This window comes from Vidua macroura, chromosome 7 (assembly GCF_024509145.1).
Source record: "Vidua macroura isolate BioBank_ID:100142 chromosome 7, ASM2450914v1, whole genome shotgun sequence".
Taxonomy (NCBI): domain Eukaryota; kingdom Metazoa; phylum Chordata; class Aves; order Passeriformes; family Viduidae; genus Vidua; species Vidua macroura.
The window spans coordinates 1593965-1621786 of record NC_071577.1 but is presented as its reverse complement, the minus strand read 5'-3'; the positions used below and the strand labels follow the sequence as shown (position 1 = coordinate 1621786).

General features: G+C 46.4%; 1 protein-coding gene across 1 annotated transcript; it reads right to left on the bottom strand.

The window, feature by feature from the left end:
• Positions 1 to 724: 724 nt before the first annotated feature.
• LOC128810105 (NADH dehydrogenase [ubiquinone] 1 alpha subcomplex subunit 10, mitochondrial-like) lies at positions 725 to 27506 on the bottom strand. The gene is made up of 10 exons (XM_053982675.1): positions 27369 to 27506; positions 26413 to 26581; positions 25790 to 26005; positions 25620 to 25706; positions 24545 to 24666; positions 22994 to 23073; positions 19874 to 19928; positions 15880 to 15965; positions 10593 to 10701; positions 725 to 1162 (listed from the first exon to the last, which is right to left on the bottom strand). The coding sequence occupies exons 1-10, from the start codon at positions 27471 to 27473 to the stop codon at positions 1094 to 1096; spliced, it is 1098 nt and encodes a 365-aa protein (XP_053838650.1). The 5' UTR covers positions 27474 to 27506; the 3' UTR covers positions 725 to 1093.
• Between the last annotated feature and the right edge of the window lie 316 nt (positions 27507 to 27822).

The window sequence follows — 27822 nt, the reverse complement described above, 5'->3', positions numbered from 1 at the left end:
CTCAGGATCTCACTGCACTGGCTGGGAGTCCTGAAGGGTTCAGGCATCCCTTCCCAGAGGACAGATGGATGAGACATGAAACACGGAAGCAAAGCCCCACAGGATCAGCAAAAAGAGCCACAGTTCTTCCCACTGCTCCTTCATCCAGTAGCTCACCAGGCCCCCAAGGCTCTCATTAAGGGACTCTTCATACTGGTTTTGATACAGGAAGGGGCACAAGCGAGACTTGGCTGCTTAACTCCAAGGCACTGCCCTAAATTCTGGAATGCCTGGCAGCCCTTTTCCTCAGTGGCTGAAGCAGCGAGCCCCATGCTGGAAATGCAAAATTAACTGCAGCCTAAATCTGGACAGTGGTGCTTGAACCAATGCCAAGGTACCTCATTTCTGTGACTAATACTAAATTGAATGATTTCTTTTAAAAGAACCCTTCCAACTTGGACTCTCAGGAACGTGCAAAAATAATAATTTCACTTGTCTTTTATAGCCAACAAACATCTCACTCTATAGTAGAATCAAAGCAAGAAGCTGTAAGTACAACTGCTGGCAATTATTTTGACTGTTTTTTAGAATTTTAAGCAGAGATTTTTGCTGTATTAATTGAGATAACTCATTTCCATCTCTCAAAGAACTTCTTATGCTTTGCTGAGGTCCAGTCAGTGCCTTTCAGAACACGTTGTTGCTTCTAATGAACCTCATAGAACACCACGCACGACAGAACAAGGTATTAACTTTGTGAGAGCCAGGAGGGTACAGGTTTAATTCCTCTTGAATCAGCAGAACAACACTAATCCTGGATAATAATGTGCCACAGTCTCGAGGAAGAGAAAATTCAGCTCTGATGTTCAGCCTGCCCCAGCTCACTTGGCTATCCCACACTGACTATCCAACATCCCTGAGTTCCTCAGGGAAAAACAAACCAGAATGAAGTGGTTTTCCTTCTGGGAGTCTACTCCCTTCTGCTGGGGACGGGAAATGATTTCAGCAGTGTTTCCTTGGTGCTACACAAGTGATGTGCAGCAGGTGCACTGAACGTGGCTCCTCTTCCCTCAGGTCCTGTGGTCCATCCTGGCCAGGGCTCCAGCAGGAACAGATTTCATTTCAGCCAGATCCACTTGTCCCCAACATCAGCGTTGTAGCCTGGCTTGTACTTGTGCCCAGGGAGCTAAAGAAAGCAGAAAGCTCGGTCAGAACTCTGGTCACTCCCCTCAAAGTTCTGAAGTGCCTCGTGAGATCTACAGAACAGGAAATACTGTTTCTACATTGTAATGATAAAACTTACAGAAAAACCAGTCTCTCAGAAAAGACTGAGCTGTGCAGCTGAAGGAGGGATTGCAAAAGCCAAAATATAAATACGAAAATGAGGCCAGTGATCTCAGCACCACATTCCACCTGGATTCATCCAGCTCCTCCCAGCCTGAGATGGCTCCCCTAACTGTATCATGGAGAAGAGGAACTGAATCTCATTCCAAAATAGGCACACACATTATTAAATATATGAAATACTTCATGCGTGAGATATTGAGTTAAATACCACGTTAAATTAAACTGTTCAAATGAAATTGCAGCTTTAGCCTTCAAGAGCTGAACTTTTCTTCATTAAAGCAAAAACAGTATCTGCCTGCCTTCATCAGCAAAGTCAGGAACCACTTTTTGATGGAAAAACCCAAAGATTTTTGAAGCCTTTACCCGAATTTCAAGGACCCTGGGACCTAAGCAGCAGCCTGTGAGTCTCAGTGCTGAAGTAGCGCCCTTTGGAAGGTACTGACCACGACCTGGAATGCCAGAGATGGTGAGATCCTGGTTCTAAAAGCAGAACTCATCTCCAGAACATCTATTCCTACCTCCAGGAACCAAAAAGAAAGAACAGAACACCTCTGAGCTCAAATACTGGAAAAAAGCCCATGAGTTTGGTGAGAAAGGCTGAAGCCAGCAAAGATGCTGTAATAAAACTCTTCCTTTAGAAATAAGCTATCTGCTGGCAGCCTCTCCAAATAATTAAGCACAGATCATCTGCTCTGTCTCCAAACAAACACTGGTTTCACACAAGACCCCAGACTTGTCCTGAGGATTTTCCCTTTCCAAAAAAACATGTAAGAGGATCCAGTTGGGGAGAGCTGCCCCTGCAGAGAGAAGCAAGATGCAGTCTTGATAAAGTCTGTAGTCAGGCCACAAAAATGAACCATTTATTAAAAGATGAAGCCTGTTGTTTTGAGGAAGGGGACTTGCGTTTCTATTCACTTGAATGTTAAAAACCAAGACACTTCTTTCCCTAAAAATCAAGCTGACAGAAGACCTGACCTCCTCCACGAGACACTTCCCACCCTACCTTGTCACAAACCAGTTGTGATCAGTTTTTCTGAGGTTTTTCAATTAATGTCTTGTCTAAACATCAGTAGAAACCACACAGTCCTGTTGAGAGGTTCCCCCCACTGAGCAAAGAGGAGATGGGAGATGAACAGAAATGATTACTATCTCTGCCCCACGGATTCCCAGCAGTGAGCCAGGGAGGAACTGTGACCAGCCTGTGACACAAAAACAGCCCTCCCTGGTCCTCTCCAGGCAGCACATAATTGGCCCTTTGATACTTGAAGAGATTCCCAGAGAAGTAGATTATTAAAGCAACAGGAGATCTCTGGGAAAATACAGCAGTTTACAGTTTTGTTTCTGGGTACGTCTGCCTTCTTTAAAAAGCTACAATATCAACCCCGACAGAACTCACGTTCATTGTCCAAAACAAATTCCCTGTGTGCCTTTGGTTAAAGACATGCAAGACATCAAAGCAAGTGTTATAAGTATTCATCCATAACTCCATCATTCACAGTGGGCCTTGGCAAAGGCAGGAGAGTTTGGGGATTTGTTACAGCTAAACTTTCAAAATAATCAGAAAGAAAAGAAAAAAAAAAGGGAAAAAAGGGGAAGAGGGAAGCAGAGTAAACAATTCCCATATTACCTAGGAAGCAGGATGATGGGAATTGATGCTCTGTGCACAAGATGCACAAGTGACACCGGCCACTTTGCCAAACTTTGCTCTTCAAATCCCACATTTTCCAGCTGTGACTGCAGTAAAGGAGCTGCATGGCTGGAACAGGGTAGGATTCTGCAGAGAGGTGTGGTAGGAGCACCAGGGAAGATGTGGGGATGCAGGGCAAGGGGTAAGATGGGCTGGTTCTGGTTAGGCTGATGTTCCAAAGTGCACCCAGCTGAAATTCCCAGGCTGCTCTTGGCCCAGTACAAGGGCAGGGATGGAAATCAGGGACCAGCCCTGAGGCTGCTGGGTTTGTCTAGGCTGGGCAGCCCAGCTGCAAGAGATGATGGAAAGGAGACAGGAGAAAGCTCTATGGGACTTGCCAGCAGCTGAGACAACAGAGAGGGACTGAATATTCACTTTCTCTTGCAGTACAAGTTCCCTGGAAGTGTCCCAGGCCAGGCTGGAGCACCACGGGGTGGTGATGGAAAGTGTCCCTGCCCATGGCAGCGGGGCTGAGATGAGATTTAAAGTCCCTTCCAACCCAATCCATTCCACAATTTTATGATCACAGAGATTCCACCAGGCAGCCCCAAGAGCTCCCCCACATTCCTGCAACTCCTGCCAGGTCACCAAGGAACAAATTTTTCCACTCCATGGAAACTGAGTGAGAATGAAGCCTTGGCCTGCTGCATTACACTCCACAGAGCCCAAAAGTTGGCAGTGAGGATTATTTCCAGAGGGATGGGATAAAATCCATCACACATAGCACAAAACTCCTGAAATGAGCTGAACCCAAAGGCAAAGCCAGCTCAAAGGCATCAAACTGCTCAACTTTAAAAGAGCATTAGGAAAAGAGATGAAAACAAGACTGTCTCATCAGTTAAATTAAGAACCTGCCACAGAAGTGCCTGTCAAAACTATAAACATGATGAAAAGCCCTATAAAGTAGCAGAGGCTGTGGAAGAGCAACAAGCAGCTCCAGCCAGCTGCTTGCTCCAGATCATTCCACACCAGGCACGTGCAGCTAGAGCTCTGGAGAGCTCCAACCACCTGGAAAGGTTGTTGAGGAGGAGCCTGCCTTGTTTTCCAGCCTTTGGGGAACAAACAGAATTGCCATTATTGCCTTCTATTCCTGCTCTGCTCTGTGCTGATGGCTGGGCTCCACAGCTCCAAGAGCTCTATAAACAGCCTGCTCAGAGCAGCACCGATCAAAGAGCACTTAAAAGCAGAGTCATTGCTCTGGGAGCTCAGGCTCATTCATCAATACCCCGAGGCTGTTTAGAACAGCCCAGTAATAGCCCCTTCCACCACTGCTGGGAGCAGATGATTGCTTCCTACAGGAGAAATCCTTGCTTCCAAAGGGTTGTCAGTGTTGTAGGCACACAGCTAAAAGCTGAGAGAATCTAGGAACATGGAGCTGCAGATATTGGCTGGATTCTGGGAGGGTTTGGTTCCTGATCGCTCCATATGATTCCTCCTCTGGTTCCTCTCTACAGCTACACCAAAGGAGGATGTAGCCAGGTGGGGTCAAGTCTCTCCTCCCAAGCGACAAGAGGAAACAGCCTCAAAATGCATCAGGGGACATTGAAATCGGGTATTAGGGAAAAAATTCTTCATGGAAAGGGTTGTCACCCTTGGCAAAGGCTGCCCAGGAATCCCCATCCCTAGAGGGATTTAAAAGCCACGTGGATGTGACACCTAGGGACATGGGCTGGTGGTGGCCTTGGCACTGCTGGGTTTAAGTTGGACTCAATGATCTTCTCCAGCACCACTGATCTTGTGCTCCAGAGCACTTAAAGCAAGGAAGGGGAACAATTTGCCCTCCACACGCACATCTGAGGTGCGCGTGGCTTGGTTCCCAAAGGCCTGGCACAGACAGATGTTTGTTACAGCCTTACTCCTGCCATCCCTTACTCAAATAAAGCCCTCAATGCTGTTAACATCCATCGCAGCCCAAAAAACAAGAGCACCCAGAAGTTTCGTTGAACTGAGGCTAAAATAATTCCAGTTTGCTGGAACTGTTCAATGACTGCTGTCCTGCCCTTCATTCATTCACTGAAAAAACAAGACAAAAATCCTTTGGAAAGAGAAGTGCCCATAAGAGGATCAGTTATCCACTAGAGAGTGCAGGGAAAAGCCAAGGAACTAATCCAAGCCACACAGCACAGTTAAACACCTCAAACTGACTCTACTTCACAGTGTAAGATCCATGGAGATGCTACCCCTCTATTAAATTCGATTCCAATTAATTTTAATTTAACAGAGATCTACCCTGGGGATCACATCCCTCCACAGGTACGGGATTAAGAGGGGTTTGGGAAAGGGGGATGTGCTCCCACACAAAAAAGCGTTTCCTTTCACAGGGACAGACTATCAAGATGAAAATGGATTACTTTAATGCCAGTGAGATTTGACTGTCTTTTTGATTCACAAAGGCACCCCGTGCCTGGGACAGCAGGGACCATCACCTAAAATAAAACAGACACAACCACCAAACCCAAGATTTGAGACAGTTACAAGGTCTGTCAGGCTCCTTCCCTACTGTTTCTGGGATAGATATCCCTGCCAACTGTCCATGATACTTTTCAGGGTGAGCAGGGTGGAAAAGCTGCCTGTTCCTTAAGAGGGGATGCTCTCACACTCTCCCCATATGGACAGGATTAGTGAGAGCAGAGGAGAAGTGGGAAGGTGGGAAGAGGAGCAAATCCAGGTATCCTTGAGCAACAGCTCTGTCATTCCCAGGTTTTTGTTATTCCTCAGGTTCTTTTGGTCTTACTGATACCTAGCTAGGCAACATCTTGTTACTTTAGAAAGGGCTAAAAATACTTCTGCAGAGATAAAACAGAAAAAAAAAAAACCCTTAAATGAAGCCTCTTCTAATTTATTGTGTGTCTGTTTTCATTCCTTCCTGGATTCAAGAGCAGATAGGGCTGGGCATTACAGCTGTCAAATACCTCCTTTAAAACAGAGTTAGGAAAGGAGATCTTGATCCTAAAAAGAATGAAAGCTTCATCTAGCCAAGAAAAAAATGGCAGGAGAGAAAACAGAAGGTTCTGTCAAAGGCAGCAGCTATAGCAACAATCGCAAACATGGAGAAGGAAAGACATCCTAAGCTCCTTGCTCTTGCAAAGGCAAGAGTTGATCCTGTTGTTGATCCAGACTCTGGCTTTCTGAAAGCTCAAGTATTCCTTTTGTAGCTCTTTCAGGAGATTTTTATGTGAAGGGGTCCCTGCACTCTCAGCAGAGCTAAGGGCCCTGCTAACCTTCTGCTTGCCAGCAGCCACCTTCAGCCCCACAGCTGCCAAAGAGGGGCCAGAGCAGCTCTTGGGCCCCTCAGACCTGCAGAGCCTTCCCTTAACACCCTCTCTTTGGGGCTGGCTGTGATTTCCCATTGCAAACACAAGCTCTTCCAGCACTCTCAGTGTTGGGTGGTGGGACAGAGCTGACCCATGCTGCAGGCTCACCTTCCACCACTCAAAGCTACTGTCCTGCAACCACCTCCAACCTGGAGGCATGGCAGACATTGGAGGATCTTCCCTCCTAAGGCTGCATCCTTATGGAAAAGAGTGATGAAAAGCCTGGGAAAAGAGTGTGGGATTCCCCACCCTCCATCCTCTTCCCTCTTCTCTGCTTGCTGCTAGCCAGGACTGCAGGGCCCTGCCAGCCACACATTCCCAAGCCCTGGGGCAGGAGGGAGGAGGATGAGGAGCAGGGCACAAAGATGAAGTTAGGCAAGGCAGCCGAGCTGTGCAGTTGCTGTGGAAGGAGCTGAATTGCACCTCACAGCAGTAGCCAGGACTTTGATCTGCTCAAGCTTTCCTTGCTTCATGCTCAGCATCCCTATATTCCAAAAGCAGTCTTCCACCAAGGAAAACAGGGAGGGAAATAAAATGAGAGCCTTGTCTCACCTTTCCATGGCACAGGACAAGGAGGAAACACCTCACACTGCCAGAGGGCAGGGTTAGATGGGATACTGGGAAGAACTCCTCCTCTATGAGGGTGCTGAGGCCCTGGCACAGGGTGCCCAGAGCAGCTGTGGCTGCCCTGGATCCCTGGAAGTGTCCAAGGCCAGGTTGGACAGGGCTTGGAGCAACCTGGGACACTGGAAGGTGTCCCTGCCCATGGCAGGGGGTTGGGAATGAGATGAGTTTTAAGGTCCCTTTCAACTCAAAGCATTCTGTGATTCTTTGCTTCTCCAAATTCCAGCAAACAGCTGCACTTTTATGTACACAGAAAAGCACACGCACGTCAAAGACGCCGTTTTTCCCCACTCCAGGAGATGCAGCAGGAGCATGAAGTACATCAGCACAGTATTTAAGTACACTGATTCCATTAAACAGAGCCATTTGTTTTCATCTTCGCTGCAAACACATCTGCCTAAGTGCTCCAGCTCTCCAGCTTCACAGGGCGCACACGGAGTTTGGAGCATTATCCCTGGGGATTGTGTGCACTTGGAAGAAAGGCAGAGAGATACAGCAGTTGTTAAGGGAAAAAAAAGGGTAGTCAAGCCTTTACTAGTCTGACAGTTCCTAAAATAATGTTGCTTCCCTGAAGAATGAACGTGCTTATCTCTGATCTACAGAACCTGACTGAAAGGTTGCTTTTCCCTTGCCAGAAGAGCATCCTTAGAAGTTCCTGAATGCCTGAGCAGACCTGCTGGACCCTGCCAGAGGACTTCATGGTATAAGAAGGCTGCAGAAAGCCACCTCCTCACACATGACAAGACCCCTTACATAATTTAGAGGATATACATTAAAAAAAAAAGTGAGTTTCGAGTATTCAGCACTGTATGTGGCCATCTCATTATTTCATGGAAAAGCACACGCACTAAAATCTTGAACTCTGAAGAGTGTTCCTTCCTCCTCCTTCTTGGTTGCTTCTAATGAATATTTTGAACAAAACCCAGCTTCTACCTGGAATTTGTAACTCCCTGAAAACCACCATTGTTAGGCAGCATGAATTGTGTGCATGGAGCTCTGAAAAGCACAGCAGTTTGCTGCCTATTGGAGAGCTCAAGGATTTATGAGTAGTTACAGAGGGAAAAAATCCCCTATGCAAATCATTGTATTTATGTGGTAAACATCATTACACCAACTTTAAAAGCACACATTTCCCACAAGGCAAAGTTAAACTTCTGTAATTATCTCATAATTAAGCCTTTACTTACAAGTCAGCCTAAACTTTTACTTACAAGTGAACCTAAACCCTTTATCTTCAAATGCCAAAGTGGCAGCACAGCTGTGACCATCCCTGCACAGCCACGGGCAAGGCAGGGGCTGTGATTCCCTCTTTACAGACCCAACAACCTCCCAGCCCAAATCTGGGTGTCTGGAAGCTCATCTGCTCTCTGTGCCTGTGCTGACTGGCTTCTTGCTGGATCACCTCTGCACAGGAGCCTTGCCTGAGAAAAGAATTCAGCCCTTCATTTGCTAAATAAAGTTGTAAGGTAAAAAAAAAAAACCCAGATCTTCAAAGTTGCAGCACAAAGAATGCAATTCTCAGAACATAAAACAGCAGGTGGGGCTGGCTTTGTGCTTCCCCTTCCAGTAGCTGATGGAAAACAGGAAAACTCAGCATCTTTTGCATTGTGCACCATCCCTGTACAGCCCCCACACTACTGAAGGATTACAAGTATGCAAGCATTTAGAAGAGAGAAAATTAGTATTAATGTAGCCTAATTTTAACAGAATACTTCCTGAAACAAGCAACTCCTCCTGATTCCAAAGGACATTATCACTTTCCACAGCACTTTCCTGAATCAGGGCCTACAAACAAGGCTGCAGAAGGGAGATTATATTTTGGCAATGGTTTGTTTTGTTCAGCTTCAGCTGTCAACTAACTGGCATGGAGCAGAGCAATCCGAGAGCACAGCTTTCCTTCCCAGGTAACCATATTCCCTCTCCTAAGCATCCCTTTGCTACATCTGCAAGGCAAGTCACAAATTTCTCCTGGCAGCCAGTCACTGGATGAGCCAGGACATTCTCCGTTTCCTGCCAGCACAAAGAGGCACGTGCTGCTGTACAGCCAGAGGAAAAAAGGCTTTCAGAAGTCTCACCCCAGGCTCTCAGCACACAGCACTGAGGTCACATCTAGCTGTGTGTCAGGCAGCCTCAGTAATTCCCAGCTCTACTGCAAAGGGACATCTCAGCCCCAGAAAAGCCCTCTCATCTTGGGGAAGAAAGGCACAGGCAGTGCAGATGGATGCTGTGTGCTAGAGACGAGTCATGCAGCAGATCCTCCTCAAGTCTGTGCTGCACAACACAGGCAGCTCTTGGAGGGAAGGGCTCCAAAAATCCTGAGCCCAAGCTTGAAGTTTTGTATTTAAGAATGTGACAGCAAGGAAGAGGAAATTCTGAGAGCAATTTCTCAGCTGGACCAGGGAGTTTTCAAATCCATTAGACAACCTCAGATGCTTTCTGCTGCTTTAACCTTTAGCCCCTTTTACAAGCTGGAAAGGTCACATCTCAAATGAGGCAGAACAGTGTGAATCCAGGAGCCTCTCCACTACACAGCCAGCCGAGGAGGAACAAATTATTGGAATACTCTGTCTATTCCAGAAGAAAACACTGGTAGATCAGCTTCCAAACAAGTCCGTAAATCTGTAGCTTACATTTTAATCTCAGTAAAAGACTCTATACTACCAGGAAAAGAAAAATGATAGGCTTTGGATTATGCAAATTGTGGCTTCTAACCATTTATATTGTATATTCCTCCCTTTTTCTTCAGGATTGCCTGGAAAATCATAAGATGCAGTGGCAGAGAAGATTTCAGCCCAACTGGAAAACAGAGGCTCACCTGTAACTTTGGCCACTCACTATTAATTATCAGCTCCACAACTTCTCCAAGCAGCTTTTCCAATACCTGGGCCTTAGGCAAGCCCCGTGTGGGGTGAGGACACCATGCCAGGGAACCACTGAGCAGCACAAGGGCAGAGCTCCGGGGGGATCGGAAGCTGCTGTCTCCAGAAGCAGCAAGGCAGGAGCTAATTAAAACCCTGTGTGGGAGCCTGCATGAGGTGTATGAGAGCACTGGGCACAACAGGCTTTGGATGTGTGCCCACGTGCAGAAACACTCTATTTAAAGCAGCAGCACTTTGGGGAAGTGAGGCAGCATTCAATTCCTCCTCTAAAAAAACCCTCCCTCCCTCAGCATTCGATAAGGAGTGGCCATGGGTTTCCAGTGTTCTTGCCTGACTTAAGGGCCTCTTAGATTTCAGAGGTCACAGACCCATCAGGGCACAAGAAACAGAAACAAATAAAACCCATTTATCCTTTAGTCCACATCTAAAGACAAAAAGAAAAAAAAATCAGATTATGAAAAAAAACATTTGCTTCCTTATTCCTCTTGGGGGGAAGCTAGACTTCAAAAAAGGTGGGGATTCGGGCAGAATGCACGAGTTCCCAGTAGCAATGGGCAAGGTATCCCCAGCAGTGAGGAGCCTCCAGCCATGTCCCCATGCCATGTCCCCAGCAGTGAGGAGCCCCCCGGCCATGTCCCCAGCAGCGAGGGGCTCCCTGGCTGTGTCCCCTGGCCGTGTCCCCAGCAGTGAGGAGCCCCCTGGCCGTGTCCCCAGCAGTGAGGAGCCCCCTGGCCGTGTCCCCTGGCTGTCCCCAGCAGCACTCACCTCCCGGTACTCATAATAGATCTTGTCGTACTCAGAGCCGCCAATGGTGATCTCGGGGACGAAGCGCGGGATGGACACGGAATCCAGCACTCCAGCCTTGTCCTGCACGCTGAAGGGAAAAGGAGCACTCGGTTCACACCCTGCCCCAGCAACAGCCAAGTATTGTACCCAGGGAAGCTGTGGCTGCCCCATCACTGGAAATATTCTGAGCCAAGCTAGATGGAGCTGGGATGGAGCAACCTGATCCAGTGGAAGGTGTCCCTGCCCATGGCAGGGGGTGAACTGCCAGGGCTTTAAGGACCCTGCCAACCCAAACCATTCTAGGACTCATTATCATCATTCTATGATTAAAGAACTACTTTTCTGTTAAATACAGCTTCCAAAGACTTGAGCTATTTTCCAAACACTTATCCTTCTCTTTACAAATCTATGATGTATTGCCCCTCATCCTTGCCTCCACTTTGTTCCTGCTCCAGTTTTCTGCTTCTCCATTTCCCCTCCCAGGTTCATCCTCCTTGGAGATGGCTCCATCATTCCTGGGACCCTTCTCCATTAATCCCCTCTGGCTTTTTTGCTTTCTATAAAAGCAGTGTAAAAACCAGTGGTTTTACTGAATGCCACACACTACCTTGCCAAATTCCCATCCTAAATGGACCAGTACTGAGACAGTGAGAGGGTCTGGAAGGAGGCAGAACCTCCAGCACCCTGCCTTGGAATACCTGGAGGAAGCTGCAGCAGCTCTGGTGATGGATCTCGGGATCCACCACTCTGCACAGCACCAGCACTTCAGATATCCCAAATTTAAAATGCCTGAGAAACTGCTAGAAAGCCTCCTGCTGCCTGTGGTTTCCACAGGCTGACAGTGCCACCTGCACGTGGCTGGCAAAAACACATCCCTTTCCAGGCAGCACTGACCAAACCCTAAATCCAGCACCAGAAACTCTGCAAATTGGGTTGTTTTCAGTGAATTGCATTTCTCAGCAAATACTGACGTGCACATCAAGCACATGCCCTGAGCAAAGCAAAGTTCATCATCTTCAAGCAATTATTTTTACCCCCAAATCATAAATTTTGGGACCTTTCCTCCCAGCAGTGAAGAGCTCCAAAAAGTGAACCAGTAACATACCCTGATATTCACTCTTTAAATTATCCCACTACAGACAGATTTGTAAGGAAATATAATAATCCAGTCGAAGTTCAGATGGAAGGAGGTGAGGATAAATGCTCTTTTCCAAGATGAGGATCAACAGCAAAGATGCTTCCTATAAACTACAACAATGTTTAACTTCAACAACATTAAAGGTGCATTTCACGTGCTGGAAGGCACAAAAGGGAGTCCGGGCAGATATAAAGCATAACATCACACATGGAAATAAGGTTTTGTGGTCACCCATGCTGCAGTGAATCCACTCCTTTCCGAATCTCGGCCAAGTGGCCATTTGGAAAGGACAATTCCCAGGCACAATTCATTTATTTAAGGGCCAAATGACAAACTTGCTGCTTCTAAAAGCTATTTGCACAAGAAAATAATGAAAGCTACTGATGGCTTCTCCATGTTCTCTGCACCTTCAGAAATAATTTGGAATACTAAGCAAAAGCACACCCATTGCCACAACAATGTCTAACCACAAACCCACAGCCACTTGCCAGGACTAATTCCTTGCTCAGCAGGAAGCATTTACAGACCTCTTTTATCTTTCTTTCGTTTTCTTTCTCTCCCCCAGCAGAAAACTGTCACTGTTTATTCTTTTCTGACCCTTTACCAGACTTTCCTGAAGGAGCTCTCAGCATGCAGCACCTTGCTAAAGGTGCAAGGTGGGGTAAGGGAAGGAAACAGCTTAGAAAAAAACAAATTAATGAAGCAACCCAACAAAAACCACCTGAGTTTGCATAGTCTGGGCTGGGATTTCTCAACACCTGATGTTGGCATACTCACAAAACCTCAAGTGACAAGAGAGACCTAAAAGCCAACGCCACAAAACCATTCCAGATAAGTTCTATGTTGATAAAGGAAATTAATATCCTTCCTTCTGCCAAAGGGACTCCAGTTCCCTCATTTAGCCAGGCAGAACAGGTACGGCATGGCCAAGGTGAGGCACAGCCAACTCCCTTGGTGAGCAAACACTCAACATCAGCATCAAGAACAAAAAAAAAAACATTCCAAAAAAAAGCAGGTCTGCAAGAAAAGGGAAGAAGGTGCAACAACAGCTCTTCAAACCTAGAAAAGCCACTGCAAAGAAGAAATCACAAAAGAAGTGTTTCAACTGCAGCAAAAAGACGGGGTGGACAGGGCTTGGAGCAACCTGGGATAGTGGAAGGTGTCCCTGCCCACGGCAAGGGGAGGGATGAAATGGGCTTTTAAGGTCCCTTTCAACCCAAACCATTCTGGGATTCTATTATTTTATGATGAAGAGAGAACCAAGGTGCTAAAGAAAATAGCTTCTAGTGCCAGAAGTTTTACAGTTAATAGTTCATGAGATTTTTGGAGTCTCCATGACAGAAGTTTCAAAGCCAGGTCCAACCCATCTCTTGCCAGCCCTTCTAGTCCTGCTGTTTGCAATCAGACATTTAAACAGGGACACTTCTTCCCCTTGCTAGGCAAAGCTACACTGGGAAGCAGAGCTGCAGGGTCTCTGTCCCTCTCTGCCAGGTTCTGAAGGAGCTGCAGGGACAGATCAGATTTAGTTGTGCAGTTGTCTGATGCAACAAGCACAGCAAGTTCCCCGAGCTGATAAATAACACAGGCAAGGCTACACAGCCTGCAGCTCCTCCTCGCAAATGCAATTTATTTTGCAATACATGTAGACAGACAAATGGCACTGGGAAGGGCCCAGATAAAAACATGCCTGAAACAGTGCAGTGGCAGCAGAGGAGCTCCCTAAGACATTTAAAAAGCCAGAACGGTTTCTGTTGGAGAGGAAGGGAAGATGTGAAGAACATCCTCTGGAAGACACCTCCAGCTTCCAAGCCACAAATGCAGCCCTTTTTAATCTTTTACCAAGACCCCACAACCAAGCTGTCAGGGCAAGGGAGAGCACTTAAGGGCAGGCAGGGAGAGAAAAGAGATCATTATGCAACTGATTGCCCATGGGTTGGGCTCAGCGGTTTGATGAGCTGCATTAATCACTCAGAGGCCCTGCTGGGGTTTCCATGCATTAGATCCTATCCATGTGCAATAAAAAGTTCTCCTCGGTCCTGCTCACCCATCCCGGTCCCCCAGACACAGTGGTACAAGCTGAGGGTGGAAGAAAACAGCAGGGCTGACAGCCCCAAGAGCTGGGAGGTCAACAAAGGAAGCAACTGCAGATGGAAAACCCAACAGGGCAGAACTTCGATTAGATGTGAGGGGAAATTTCCTCACTGGAAGGGTGGTCAGGCATTGGAACAGGCAGTGCTGGAATCACTGTCCTTGGAAGCATTCCAGAGCCACGTGGATGAGGCACTTGGGGACATGGGCTCTCGGTGGGCTCGGCAGTGCTGGGAGAATGGTGAACTCCATGATCTCAGAGGGCTTTTCCAACCTAAACGATCCTAAATAGCTGCTGGAGCCTGCCAGGAACAGCCAGGAGAGGGCAGCAGGAGCCTGCACACGAGGCAGGCACTGGGAACCTGTGCCAGGAAAGCAGGAAAACCACTTTCCAAAGGAAAAATTCCCATAGGCACGGGACACCTGCACAACTGTGGGGACCACAGGCTCTTTGCTACTCGGGCATTGGAAAAAGGGAGAAAAGCATCAACTTTAGGCTTCATGGACTCACACCTGGGCTGGGCATTGAATCCAGCATGCAATTCCAACACGGCCGACCTGCAGCAGGCTCCCTGCCTTTCTGGAGTTACCATGGGGAAAAATCATGTCCAAACACACACTTTTACAAAGAGTCTCTTCCCATGCTGCCCGAGACATTGCCCAGGATTCCCTCACTCTGCTGAGCAAAACATGAGCTCAAGGCTGGCGCAGGATGTGTTGTCACCCCTTTATCGATGCTCTGACAACCCAGCACAAAAAAAAAAAAAAAATCAAAAGCAAACCCCAGGAGCTGGGCTCAATGCAGGTCCCTTCCACACAGGATATTTTATGATTCTGTGGTTTAAATAAGCAGCTTATTGCATTCTAGGATCTTCAAACAACCCCGTGTTTTTGCCAAAAGAAAAATTTCTTATTACCTACGGTGACAAGAGCCTTGTGCAGTAGACTCAGCCCCCTCCAAGGTTCAATGAAAACTTCAGTCCTTAAAGCAATTTGTTCCCTTCTAAAACTGTGAAATAGAATTTTCATACAGTATCTTCACACACTTCTGTAATTGTAAGGTTTCCTTCAACTCCCTCCTACTCATCACAATTAATAATCCTTTCCTAATACTGCATTAGTAGTGTGGAGCTATAGGAAAACAAGCAACTTATTTCCTCTTTCAAAGGAAGTCTGACTGTGATCATTTTTTAGGGCCTAAGTCACCAGATTTTATCCTCCAATCACTACACAAAGAAACCTCATCTTTGACACAGAAAATGCACCCAAATCATGACTTGATCCTCTCAGACACCACCCAGCACTGCTCTTCTGCAATTTATCTTCACTCCTTGATAGAAAAACCATACAATTAGGAGCATTATCTCTATCTTTAGGAGGTATTTAAAGTAACAGCACAGAAAAGTAAAATGCAAGAAATGTCACAATTCTGCAAAAAAAGTTTAACTTGCTTCTCCAATGCCTGTCACAAAGACAAACTTAGGGACACATACTCAATTTAAAAATCTGTGTTTCTATTAACCTGTGAGATGACCAGGAAATAATGAAAATAATATAAGTCTTACGTTTTGTTTTAGAAATGTAACTATACTGAAATTTCCAGCTGCACGTTCAATATGAAGATGAAGTTGCAGCAAAATGGGGAGCCTGTCTCACTTCTGGTATTAACAGCCTTACAAGTGCAGCTATATTCTTTATATACATCTTTGTATTTTATATAAAGAAACTGACAAATTAAACATGATGCATTTGCAAAGAATTATTAAAATCAAATTAAATTCTATTCCAACAAGTTATTTTCCAGTGTCTGAGTCTGATCTCTTCCAACTGGGCAGACAAGGATCTTCGATAAAAACCACTCTTAAACTTGTCTGGAGCCTCTTGTCTCAACAATCAGCAGCAAAAATGCTACACCACGTTCCAGTGCCAAGCATCAATATCACAAAATATAACCCCACCTTCAAAAACTCATGGCTTTGACCATTTTCCCTGGGATTTAATGCCAAGAATTGCTCAGTGGCTGGATGATATCACACTTACTAAAGTCTCAAGTGATGGAAAGAAACATCATCTTGCTCCACCCATGGCCCCTTGTCAAACTTCAGGTACTCAATGTCTTCAATTACCTGGAATCAGAAAAGAAAGCTCTCTAAGGGTGGTTTGATCCAAAACTCAATGAAAGAATCAAAACAGTTCATTAAACAAATGAGAGAGGCTTCACTGCTAAAGCTGTAGTAATAAGACAAATGTCTAGAGATAACATGATCATCTCCCAGGTCTACTTCTGGAGGCTGTGGCCCTGCCAGGAGTACTGGGCACACACGTGGGGGATCTCCTAACATCCTGTGCTTTCAGCTTTGGACGGCAGGGAATAAACTGGCCGAGAGGTGCCTTGTTGCCAAATTCTTACCAGATCCAAGACATTCTTCTTTAACCTGCCACTGGGGCTGAAAAGCCAAGAAGATACAACCTCACCCCTGAGGAAGAAGGAGGAGGAAATGGAGATAAGTCTAAATTTAACTCCTTTGTGTTACAAAAATAAGGTTTGGTCAGTTTTATTCCCAGAGAGGCTCAGTAACACATCCTCAGAGATAGGCAGGGGAGCAGGTGTGGCATCTGCCTCAGTGCTGTGTGCTTCACAGCACAGAAACAAAGGCACATTTCAGGCTGGAAAACTCAGGCCTACAGGAGCTGCAGCGATGAGTCCAAGGGCTCAGGATTTCACCATCCACCACAACCCACCCATGCATGAAAGGAAAGGTAACTCACAGCTCAGAACCCTTCAAATAAGCAATGCCACCTCAGCAATCCATTCCTTCACCATCCCCAAACTTATCAATCCCTGGTTTGAGCTTCACTTACAGCCTGGATCCACCAGAAAACAGATCTTTGCTGCTCCAGGAGGTAATTGCTTATCACACCTGGCTGCCTGGAGCTGAGGGAAACCTGCCCTGGTGTCAGGAAAATGCACTTCAGGTGCCTGATGAGATGGAGACAGCACCTAGGAGCAACCTGGGAAGGAGCAGATTGTTACAGCTCCAAACATCCCTTTCCAGAGACCTTTTCCATAGGGAAAGGATAAAGCTGAGGTCATGACCAAATTCCTGATGGCACACTGTCACCCCATTGACAGGTGAGCCCATGTCAGCGATGAAGTGACAGGATGAGAAAAGAAAAATCCTTGTGTTCTTTAAATACACTGTAATTATTCCCTGCAAACACTAAATCCCAGATATTACCACTTAAAAAATTATAACCAAGTGCTATTACAAAGTAGCCTTAACTATAAAGATCCACTCCTACCAGAATTGGTAAGAAATAATGATTTGGACATGACTGAATAAACACTTTTGAGGCACAAACTGCTGCAACATAACTCCAAGATAAGAGGAAGAGAGGTGTAAGTTAAGTTAGTTCAAACAGCCATTATTTCTTTGACTTATTTAACTGACAAGCTGAACACAAGCAATTCCTTCTCCACTCCACAGCAAAGCTTTGGAAACTCTCTGAACCTGGTAACAGCACTAATCACAGAGTTGCTACAATGGGCTCAAAATGTGCTACAGGGGGAATCTGCATTCAAATTAGTTTTGCTCACTGCTATCATCACATGAGAAGGTCTCTCTCCCAGCAGCTCCTTAACAATGGCATCAGTTTCGCAACCAGGACAGAAGAACAACTTCTTAATTTATAAGGAAAGCCCTGGCACCCCCCAGGAATTAAGAGCAAATATCCAAGGCTTTAAAAGAAATTAAACATAGAGCCAGCTTTGTATTCCCAGTTTTACCCTCAAGCTAAACAAGTGTGAAACATCCTAATGAAGCTCATTTCAGCACTCATTACTCCTTCAGCCACTAGAAGCAAAGTGAATTACAACAGGAAACCCCAACTGACCTTTTTAGGACACTTAAAAAATCGTTTCTAAGCTGTGTATGTGTGCTCTGAACAACCCAAAAGTTATTAAACTGTAAGGCCATAAAAATTCAGCTCCCAAATCCCTAAGCAAACAGATTGGAGTGGGCTAATGAACACTGCTGTCTGTCAAGAGGATACACCTGTGTAAATACACACCTTACAAGCCAAAGCTCTCCTGCCAATCCTTATTTCCAAATTTCTTCTGTGTCATCCCAGAGGGAAACTGAATCTGAACAGAAAAGGGGGAAAAAACAACCAAATTCTTTCAAGTATCAGTATCTACCAGCAATACCCATTGTCACTGACAATGACAACATCATGGGCTGGATAATCTTACAGGGTCTTTTCCAACCTTAACCATTCTGTGGCATTATACTTTAACTTCCAAATAATAATTCTTCCCCTAGTCCAGATTTGTCCAAGCAAATCAAAGACTGCACTGGTGCATCTGATGACCCTATTTAGAGCAATGACAAGATTGCTGAGCTCAGGAGAGTCCCTCCTTGAACACTAAGAGCTTCAGACTGACTTTAAACCCTGATTTAAAGGATTAAAATCAAATCTCTAATAATGGGGTTTCCTACAAAAAAATCTAGGGACCAAACAACCTGCTTTATTCTGACCACTTGGAGATGTGTCCAGAGAGAAGGAAACGGGAAAAAAATCAGGCATTTAACCCCCATCCCAACTTTCCTTTAATTCACCAAGAACCCATCTTGAAACACCACAGCTCTCAACTCCTATCCTTGCTTCTATATCGCTATCCAGAAAAATATATTATTTATATAACTTATTACAATTAAAATACATTAATATTTATTAAAATATATCAAGAAACAATATTAAAATATATCATGAAATATTAATTTATTAATACTAATATATTAATATTAATATATATTATATATTAATATATAAATTAAATATAATTTATTTTATATATTAATAAAATATATATTGTTATATTAATATTGTCAATACTATTAATAAATTGATAAATTAATCATATTAATAATCTATTTTGAATATCATTAATATGTTAATATTATTAGTATATATTTTATATATTATTTTATTTTGATATGTTAAAAGATATTAATATTATTAATATATTCATATATTATTATAATAATATATTCATTAATAAAATATAATAATATTAACAATATATTCATATTATTCTCTATATTCACATCACAACCTCAGCTTTTTTGTTCATTTCAGCCTGATTTTTTGTGCATTTTTGTATTTATTATCTGCTGTCACACTGAAGCCACCAGCCATTTTTTAGGGGTATAAACCCACACCATCCCACAGGTCTACTGGTTATTAATGATAACCTTTATTATCAAGTGCAGGAGCACCCAAAAATCCATCCACAACAGCAGAGGACCCAGAATGTGGCACACAACCCTGTTCTTATAAAGGCAACCCAAAGGCCTAGAGACAAACAGCAGTGCACCTGTGGGGGCAAATGGAGTCTTAATTTTAGGACCAGGGAAGTCCTTATCAATCTTTTCTGCTTCACACAGTCATATAACCAGAACGTTGAAGGACACCTCAGGCAAAAATGTAATTTTAGTCTGATTAGGGCAGTGAAATATTAAAATACACGCTCTGAGTATGCTAATAAGCTTAATGAGGTACAGGCTACCACACATATGTATACATTACTCAACTCTCTGCCAAGATCACACTGCACATAACATAGGAGGAGAGGGGGTTTGGGCTGTGTATAAGTAGGGTAAAAATTTCATCTCATCAGGATGAAGACCCAAAAAGCCCTTGGAGACAGCCCATGGGTAATTCTCCTCTCCTTCCTCCCAAGTGGGGATGATTCCTTGCCAAGCTTCCACGTAGGATTATTATTATCATCCAGTTAACATCATATTACTGTTATTAACAGACATCTATCCCTAGAACCAAAATGGGCCCAAAACCTGGTCAGAGTCTCAAAAACCTTGGTGCTCTTTCCCTCAGGGAACAGCAGCTAGACAGGACAGTTAACAATGGTGAAGCAAAAGGCTTCTCTTACCCTGCTAATAACCCTCCTTGAGGGGGAAAGTTCACTGAACTAAGGGAAATCGATTAAACTTACTCCCAGAAAAGCAAAACTTACCTTCTCCACATCCTCAGCTGCAGTTGCTGTGTACTGCAGAACTTCACTGCTCTCACTGCAAAGAACACAGAAATTGAATTCCCCTGATAAAACTGCTGTACCCATCCTCCCCTGCTGCTCCAAAAGGGACAGAAATGAAGTTAAAAGGCATAAACACCAAACCAGAATCATTGCCATTTTTTAGACTGCTCCTAGAATTCCTGTTGCACCTGTCAGCTGCTTCTTTGCTGGTGGAAAGTTGCTTTTAAAGGGCAAATGGCCTGGATATCTACGTAACTTCAGCTGGAAAAATTTTTTTTAAACCACACATGTGATTTTATTTTCATTTACTTCGTGTGGATACTTGCCCCTATTACAACTGCCCAATCTACTCGAAAATAAGTGAAATTTTCAGTCTAACCCAAAACTGCGGTAGATTTTCCTTTTTTCCAAGTGCATGACTAGCTGTGAGTCATTTCAAGAGAAGAATGCATTCATTTGTCACTATTTACTCAGGCTGAGCTAGCTGAATGAGTACAAGTATAGGCAGCATGATCTGTAACTGCAAAAACTTTTTTAAAAGGTAATGTTTCCTGGTTAGAAGATTGCTTTTTTTCATCAGCCAGCAGCCTTCAGAGAAAAGGCACTTGCAGAGCAGAGCCACAACAGGAGCTCCTACACGAACCTTTCAAACCACACATGTTCAGCCACATTCAGCAATAGCTGTTTCCAGCTGGAGAAGCTGGAAGGTCCTGGAATAGATGCCCAATGTGGACGTTATACCAAACATCACACAACAAAGTTTAGGAGTGTGGAGAAAAATTGGTAGAATCCCAGAATGGTTTGGGTGGGACAGGACCTTAAAGCTCACCCTGTTCCATATCTCCTGCCATGGGCAGGGACACCTTCCACTACACCAGGTTGCTCTAGGTGCTGTAGGACCTGGCCTTGGACACTTGCAGGCATGGGGCAGGCACCTGGAATGAGAGATTCTCCTCAATATCAGCCCAAGGGAGAGGTCAGCCTTCAACAGAGCCTGACACCAGCAACTGCATTAAGGACACCGATCAAATCACTTCATCCCATCTCTTGATTTGACTCTGCAGATTATCAGGGCTTCATTAAGAGAAAGCAGCTGCTCAGTGACTCTGCAGATTATCAGAGCTTTCCTTAAGAAAAAACAGCTGCTCAGTGGAAGCAGTGCTGGATATGAAAGAGAACATTACCAATCTTAAGGCTCTGCTCCAGGAAAAGAGAAAAATCAAACAGAACCCAAACACTGTTCCAAATCACCAGGCAGTACCTGCCACAGCACCCAGCTCACAAATCTCACTACCAATAAAAACATTAAAGACATTCGTAACAAGTCAACTAGAAAGAAAGCATCAGTTTTAAGGCAAAAATCCACTATAAACCACTTCAGGCAGCATCAGGCCGCTCCAGTGAAACAGCACAAGGTAACAGGAGTTTTGCCCAGTAACAAACTGCTTTTCAAGGAACAAGCAAACAAACGCCAACGTGGAAAGCAGGCAGGAGTTTGCTCAGCAGTCTATAGCAACTCTTGTTAGCCTGTTTGGACCAGATTTTGGGCATTACCAGGAGTCAGGGAATCAAACTAGGCAGACTAAGAGGTAACAGGTAGCATGAACACAGCCCTCTGCGCCACTGCCAGCAAACAAACAGCTCAGGCAGCTGTGGCTTCTGCATTTACCCCAGATCGGAGCCACCCTGAGGCGCACAGAGCTGGATTCACACACTCCCAGCTCCCCCACAGCCAGGGGACAGAGACACAGATCAGTGTGACAGGCTGCTGGGAGCCCATCTGCTGCCAGGATGCCGAGCAGAGGGGGTTTGCCCAACAGGGGCACTGACCATGTATGCACAGAGGGCAAGGAGGTGAAATCACAGCAGGATTTAGGATTTAGCCTCACTGAGCACCACGAGATGCACCTGGGGCTTGATCTGCTCCAGAGAACAAGCAGCAGCTTTCTCCCCACCAGTGACTGCAGCACTTTGCTCTCAGGGAGATGACATTCCCAAGGCTTCCCATTCCCTTCCAAGAGCCACGTGCTGGCTGTGGGGACACACGGGGAGGCCGCTGACCACACGTGACACCAACAACCCCTGCCTGCACGAGTGACAAGCTCAATATCGAGTTACCCGCTTCAGGAGCTGGCAGAGCCACCACACTGATCCACCTTGGGAGATGCAGCAAGCCCCAGGGGGACACAGGCAGGCTACAAAACACCTGGGAATCTACTCTGATTTCTATCCTGCACGCACCAGAACTTACACAGTTAATTCATCTGATACCCTTTGAGAGTTTCCCTTCAAGAATTATGAGGGACCGTAATTCTGCTTTCAGATTTTTAGGACAATTTTAATTTTCCTAGAGCTCTTTTATAAGAGCTGGGAGAGCTGGCAAGCTCTGTTTCATCCAAGGTTACAGGGCACACGTTTTTGCTTCCCAGAGAGGAAGCCAGGGGAGCCCAGCAAGAGACAGGACACAGGGAATGGCTTCCAACTGCCAGAGGGCAGGGTTAGAGGGGATATTGGGAAGGAACCAGGGAGGAACCATTGAGGCCCTGGCACAGGGTGCCCAGAGCAGCTGTGGCTGCCCCTGGATCCCTGGAAGTGTCCAGGGAAGAGGCCAGGTCCTAGAGGGCTTGGAGCAACCTGGGATAGTGGAAGGTGTCCCTGCCCATGGCAGGGGGTGGTACTGGATGAGCTTTAAGGTCCCTCCAACCCAAACCATTCTGGGATTCTGGGACAACTGAAAGCACTTCTTGAGGAGAGAAAAGCCCTAAAGCCTTCCAAAAAGGCCTGAGAAAAGCTTGTATTGCATCACTCTCTCCTCAGGTCGTGCAAACACACACAGCCATAGCTGTGGCATTCGGCACACCATTCCTGAGCCCCTTTTCATCTTGCAACACTGGCATCGGGCTTCTGGGATGGCAGAAGTAACTACACTCACACAGTTCTTATGCTGTGAGTGCAGCACCCCTTCACGAGGGCACAATACTGTACCCTGCAGCACAAGGAGGATTTTTTCACATGATTTGTTGATATTGGCAGAGATTTTAAGGTTTGCGCACGTTTTTGCTCAAAGATCTAAGAAGTAAAACATTTTGCTTTGCTAACCTGATCTCTGGTAGGAAGGTCTTCTTGTAAGCATCCTCAATGCTCTGGAGATAGGAAGGAGACACCTTTTTCTCATATGGCTACAAACAAATAAACAGAAAAAGCTGTGGAATTAGCTTACTTTCTTTTCCCACCAGCACAGACTCCAAGGTCTGCTCCACCACCTGCCAAGGGCTCACTCTGGGATAAACAGTCAAACATCCAAGTGAACCACATGCACACGAGTGAAAGTTTCAAAGAATTAAGAGTTTTATTTGGAGTGTTTGGAATTCCTTACATGCCGTAAAATATCTAGAGCAGCCCCCAGCTATCCAAGGACCGACTGATCCTTGCTAACTACACGTTCCAGGGAGCTGTAATAGCCAGCCAGAAAACAGGAGAAGACTGTCCGAGTCCACCTTTTCTATAGGGAGGCCAAATTTGCACCTATTTCCACAGTTTCAGACAAGTGCATGGGCAAACACCCACTCCAAACTCCTGAGAAATTTCATGGATATCATCCCTGCTGTTAACCAGTTTGCTTTCCACACAGTGTACTTTCAATGCCACATTTACAAAACACCAGGAATTTCTCTCATCTACCATGTGTTCCCCAAATAAATCCTACAGAGCTCAGCACTGCCACAGCCCAGCACCCAAAAAGTCACAAGCTACATCAGCAGTTTCTGTTCAAAGAAATGCCACTGATTTTCATGCTCGGAAGGGCCAAGAACTCACAGGTTCCCCCAGTACATGAAGAACTTCTTAACTGAGAACTTTTTTCTAATAAATCAAAGCCTTCTTTTAATCTATCAGGTCTCCCAGAGTTAAACTGCATTTCCCATAGCCTTTCAACAAGGCAAGACAAACATCCTTGAATCCTCGTAACACATCTGCAAACAGTTACAAGTACACATCTAAGTATCAAAGAAAGAGGGGAAATAAACCCCAAATTACAAACCTTACTTACATTAGTCATTCCCCAAAAGCACCCTACAGCTTTCCTGAGCCAAGACTAGCTCAGTAATGCAGTCATCCAGCAGTGATTTGCTGGAATCCAGGGAGTTAAGTGAACCTGCTGATCCCAGGTGACTCACACATGAACCCCAGCACAGGACTGAGGCAGCAGTCAACTGGGAAGCAGGAGCCAGGGACCCCAGCTGGCCTCCTGGCACTCAGGAATAAGAAATATATCATCTCTAAGTGCATTGCAAGCAGCACATCACCTGCCCACAGCTCCTGAAGTGGCAGCTACAAAAATTCACCTGCTCTTAAAACAATTTCTCATTCCACAAATGACAGCATATTGATGCAGTCACACAAAAAGTTGATTTTTGCTTTTTTTTTTTGCCTTTTTAAAGCAAGCATACAAGAATACCCACAGAGTCACCACCACGACACAGATCTCACACCTCAGAGGACAAGCAGCTCCTCAGAAGCAGCATTCAGCAGCAAACCCCACAGGACTCCACATAAGGTGTGATTACAACAGACATTAGCAGGCAGCAATTGTGAGAGACAAGTAATAATAAAGATAAGAAAGAACTAGGCAATAATTAGAGATCAAATTACCTTGTCTTTCTCTTGAATCCTCTTCTGCACTTCTGGGACAGGCACGTCTACATAAATGACCAAGTGAGGTGGCAGCAACTCAGAAATGCTGATCTCCTTGACCTCTTTGTAGTGATCAAGGCCTGTGTAAAACACAAACAAATCACATTCCCCACCTCTGTATTTGGAGTCTCTTCTTCTGGGCTCACAGAGCAAGTTCAGGGTATGCCTCTCCTCTAACAGAATTCAGGAAGTTTACAGAAAAACTTTCTCCAGAAAACTTCCATGCACTGAGATCTAAGAATCTAAACCCAGTTGTAGCAAAGAGGGACTTTATTCCTGGCTCGGGTTTACAGGAATCTCAGCTTTTCCTCCACCATTTAGAGACAATAAGCAGCAGTAGCTGTAATCAAGATTTTTGTTCCCTAAGGATTCCAGTACAATCCAAACTGGGATTTTGTATTAAACTGTGGATTGCTGGGCTTTGCTGCCTCAGCAATGCAGACACAGGTCATCATTATCACCTCTCAAAGCCATCCAGTAACTTACAGCAGGTGGCAAAAAACAAATATATACACCTCTTAAATCCAACAGCAAAACCAGGAGGCAGTCAAGAAAACAGTTATGTCCACCTCAGGAGCAGCCAAAAGAACAGATTTGCTAAGAACATGCAGCAACAGCTCAGGAGCTCAGCACCCATAACCCCAAACCAAATCACTCAGGTTGGCAGGAACATCCCCAAATCACCCGGTTCAAGCACTCTGCTGAGAACTCCACCCACAGCGTTCCAAGTATCTCCAGGGGGGAGATCCCAGGTGATTTGCTCCAGGGTTTGACTCTCTTCACAGCGAAAAAGGGTTTTTCCTTACAAATGAAACGCTTTGCATTTCAATCCCTGCCCTTTATCTTTTGTCTCCTCGCTGCCACTGAAACCAGACTAGCTCCACCCAGCAACGTACAACACATGAACACTGAACCTTTAAAGGAATCCCTCCTTCCAAGCAGGAATGTTTTGTTTCTTTTTTAAAGTAAAGTTAACTACCAGACTCCTGAGAGATTATGGCCAAACAGCTTCCTTTTGCTGGCAGGAACTCACATCTCTTGTGGACATATCCCTGCTTTAACATGGCATCCAGGAACACGAAGTCACTGTAGGGAGAGCGCTCCAGCACCACGCCTTGACCTGCAAGGGAGAGCAGGCTCCAGGTTGGAACAAAAGGAGCTGCAAGGTCCCTTCCAGCCCAAACCATTCCATGATTCCCCAACCTGTGCTGAGCAGGTGCTCCAAGGCGTCGGCGTACTGCAGGACTCGGCTCCCGAAGATCCAGGACTGCAGGCGGTACGAGTGCCCGTCGGGAGACTCGGGGTCCATGTAGAACTTCTCCAGGCTACAGAAGCCATTGAACTTCTCAGGCAGCAGCTTGCCCTCCCCCGAGATCCTGTCCTGGTAGTGGATGTCTGCCTCGGGGAAGTACTTCATCCCTGAGAAAGAGAAGAAACCCACAGCAGAAATAAGCTGTGCTCATGTGCAGCAAACACCTCTTCAGCTACTGAGCACACAGCTGCTCCTTCAACAGCTCCCCTGCCCATCACAGCAGAGGGCAACGAACCCCAACTCCGAGCTCTGCCACGGCCCAGGGAGAGCTGAGCTGTTCCAAGCACATCCACGTGGAAAAGCCAAGCTCCCGGGGAGCACACAGACTCCATTAGAACTGCAGCTTCACTCACAACAAATCCCCATCCCAAACCTCACCAACATCACCCACAGAGCCTCCCCACTCCCTCCAGCATTTCCCAGTCAGGAACTGCTGCTCTGATGAACTTCCTCTGCACAAGAACCACGACTAAACTCTGTCAGCTCTCGGGGAAACAGACAGAGTGAGACATACCCAGTTTGTCTGCTATTTGCTGGGCCAGCTGGCCCTTCCCAGAAGACAGATTCCCCTCTACTGTAAAGACTTTGCTGTGCTCTGTGAACTTCTTGCTGGTCCTTTCTCCCAACATATAGGCCAGCCACCCATACTGCAGGCTCTGCTCAGGGCTGGCGTGGATTCTTGCCTGGAGAAAAACACATGGAAATCAGCAGCTTTGGAGGGATTTTTCAGCTCAAACACTGTTTCTTCAGACACACACACAGGACACACTCTTATGCATCTAATACAAGTTTTCACTCAGTAACCTTAGCACCGTCATTTCAGCTTAGCAACTGCAGCAGTGGTTAGGCAGGAAAGCTGTTCATCAAATTAAAGGCTGAGAAGACAGAAAAAAACATGGAACAATTTTCAGTCTGAAGGCCAGACACACAACACACCCAGAGTTCCCAAGAGAGACCACACATTAGACTTTTGCTCGTACTTTCTGTGGTTCTGGGCACATAATAACACTAAACCCACTCGCAGGAGAGTTACAGCTTCATTTCAATACAGCTTTCAATGCACCATTTCTGAGCGGTGGCAAGAGGGACCCACCTAGGCTATGGGGCTGAAGGCAGGGCCTTTCTGACCCCGCTCAGAGCCTCCCCCAGGCCCCGATAAACATTGTACAAACCTCATTCTGAGCACTGCAGTGCCCTCCCTCACACAGGGGCGGTCATTTCTATCGAACACTCCTTTCCTCGCAGCACTACTGCCCACAGCCGCAACCGAAGGTCACTGCACTCTCCTGCACTTGCTCCAGTCTGCCTCGCATTTCGCCGCCTCTCCCAGCTCCCTGCCGGCAATGTCCCTTCCCAAGGAACAGCCCGGCCCCGGGGAGAGGCATCTCCGGCCCCCAGCTGTCTCTGCTCACCCCCTCCCCCAGCAGGACGGAGCTCCGGACACAGCCCTGCCCAGCCACCTCCACTCACCTCCCCCGGCAGGGCGGAGCCCAGCGCGGCGCTGCCCGGCCCGGAGCTCCCCCGCCGACCCCGGGCGGCCGCGGCCCGGCCGAGCCGGGACACCCACAAGGACATGGCGGCGCCGGGCGGAGAGCGGCGGCGCGCGGTGATGACGTCAGGCGGGAGAGGCACTGCGCCCCGGGGAGGAAGGCCCTACGAGGCCACGCCCCCGGACACGCCCCTCGCCAGAGGCCACGCCCACGGTCCGTGTGGGCTCTGGCGGGAGCGGGGACAGGGGACAGCGGGGACAGCGACAGGCGGCACCGGGAACGGCCGGGATAGGGAACGGCCCGGGTTAGGGACTAGGGGGGACAGGGAACAGCGGGGACAGCGACAGGCGGCACCGGGAACGGCCGGGATAGGGAACGGCCCGGGTTAGGGACTAGGGGGGACAGGAACAGCCTGGTTAAGAGCAGGGGTCAGG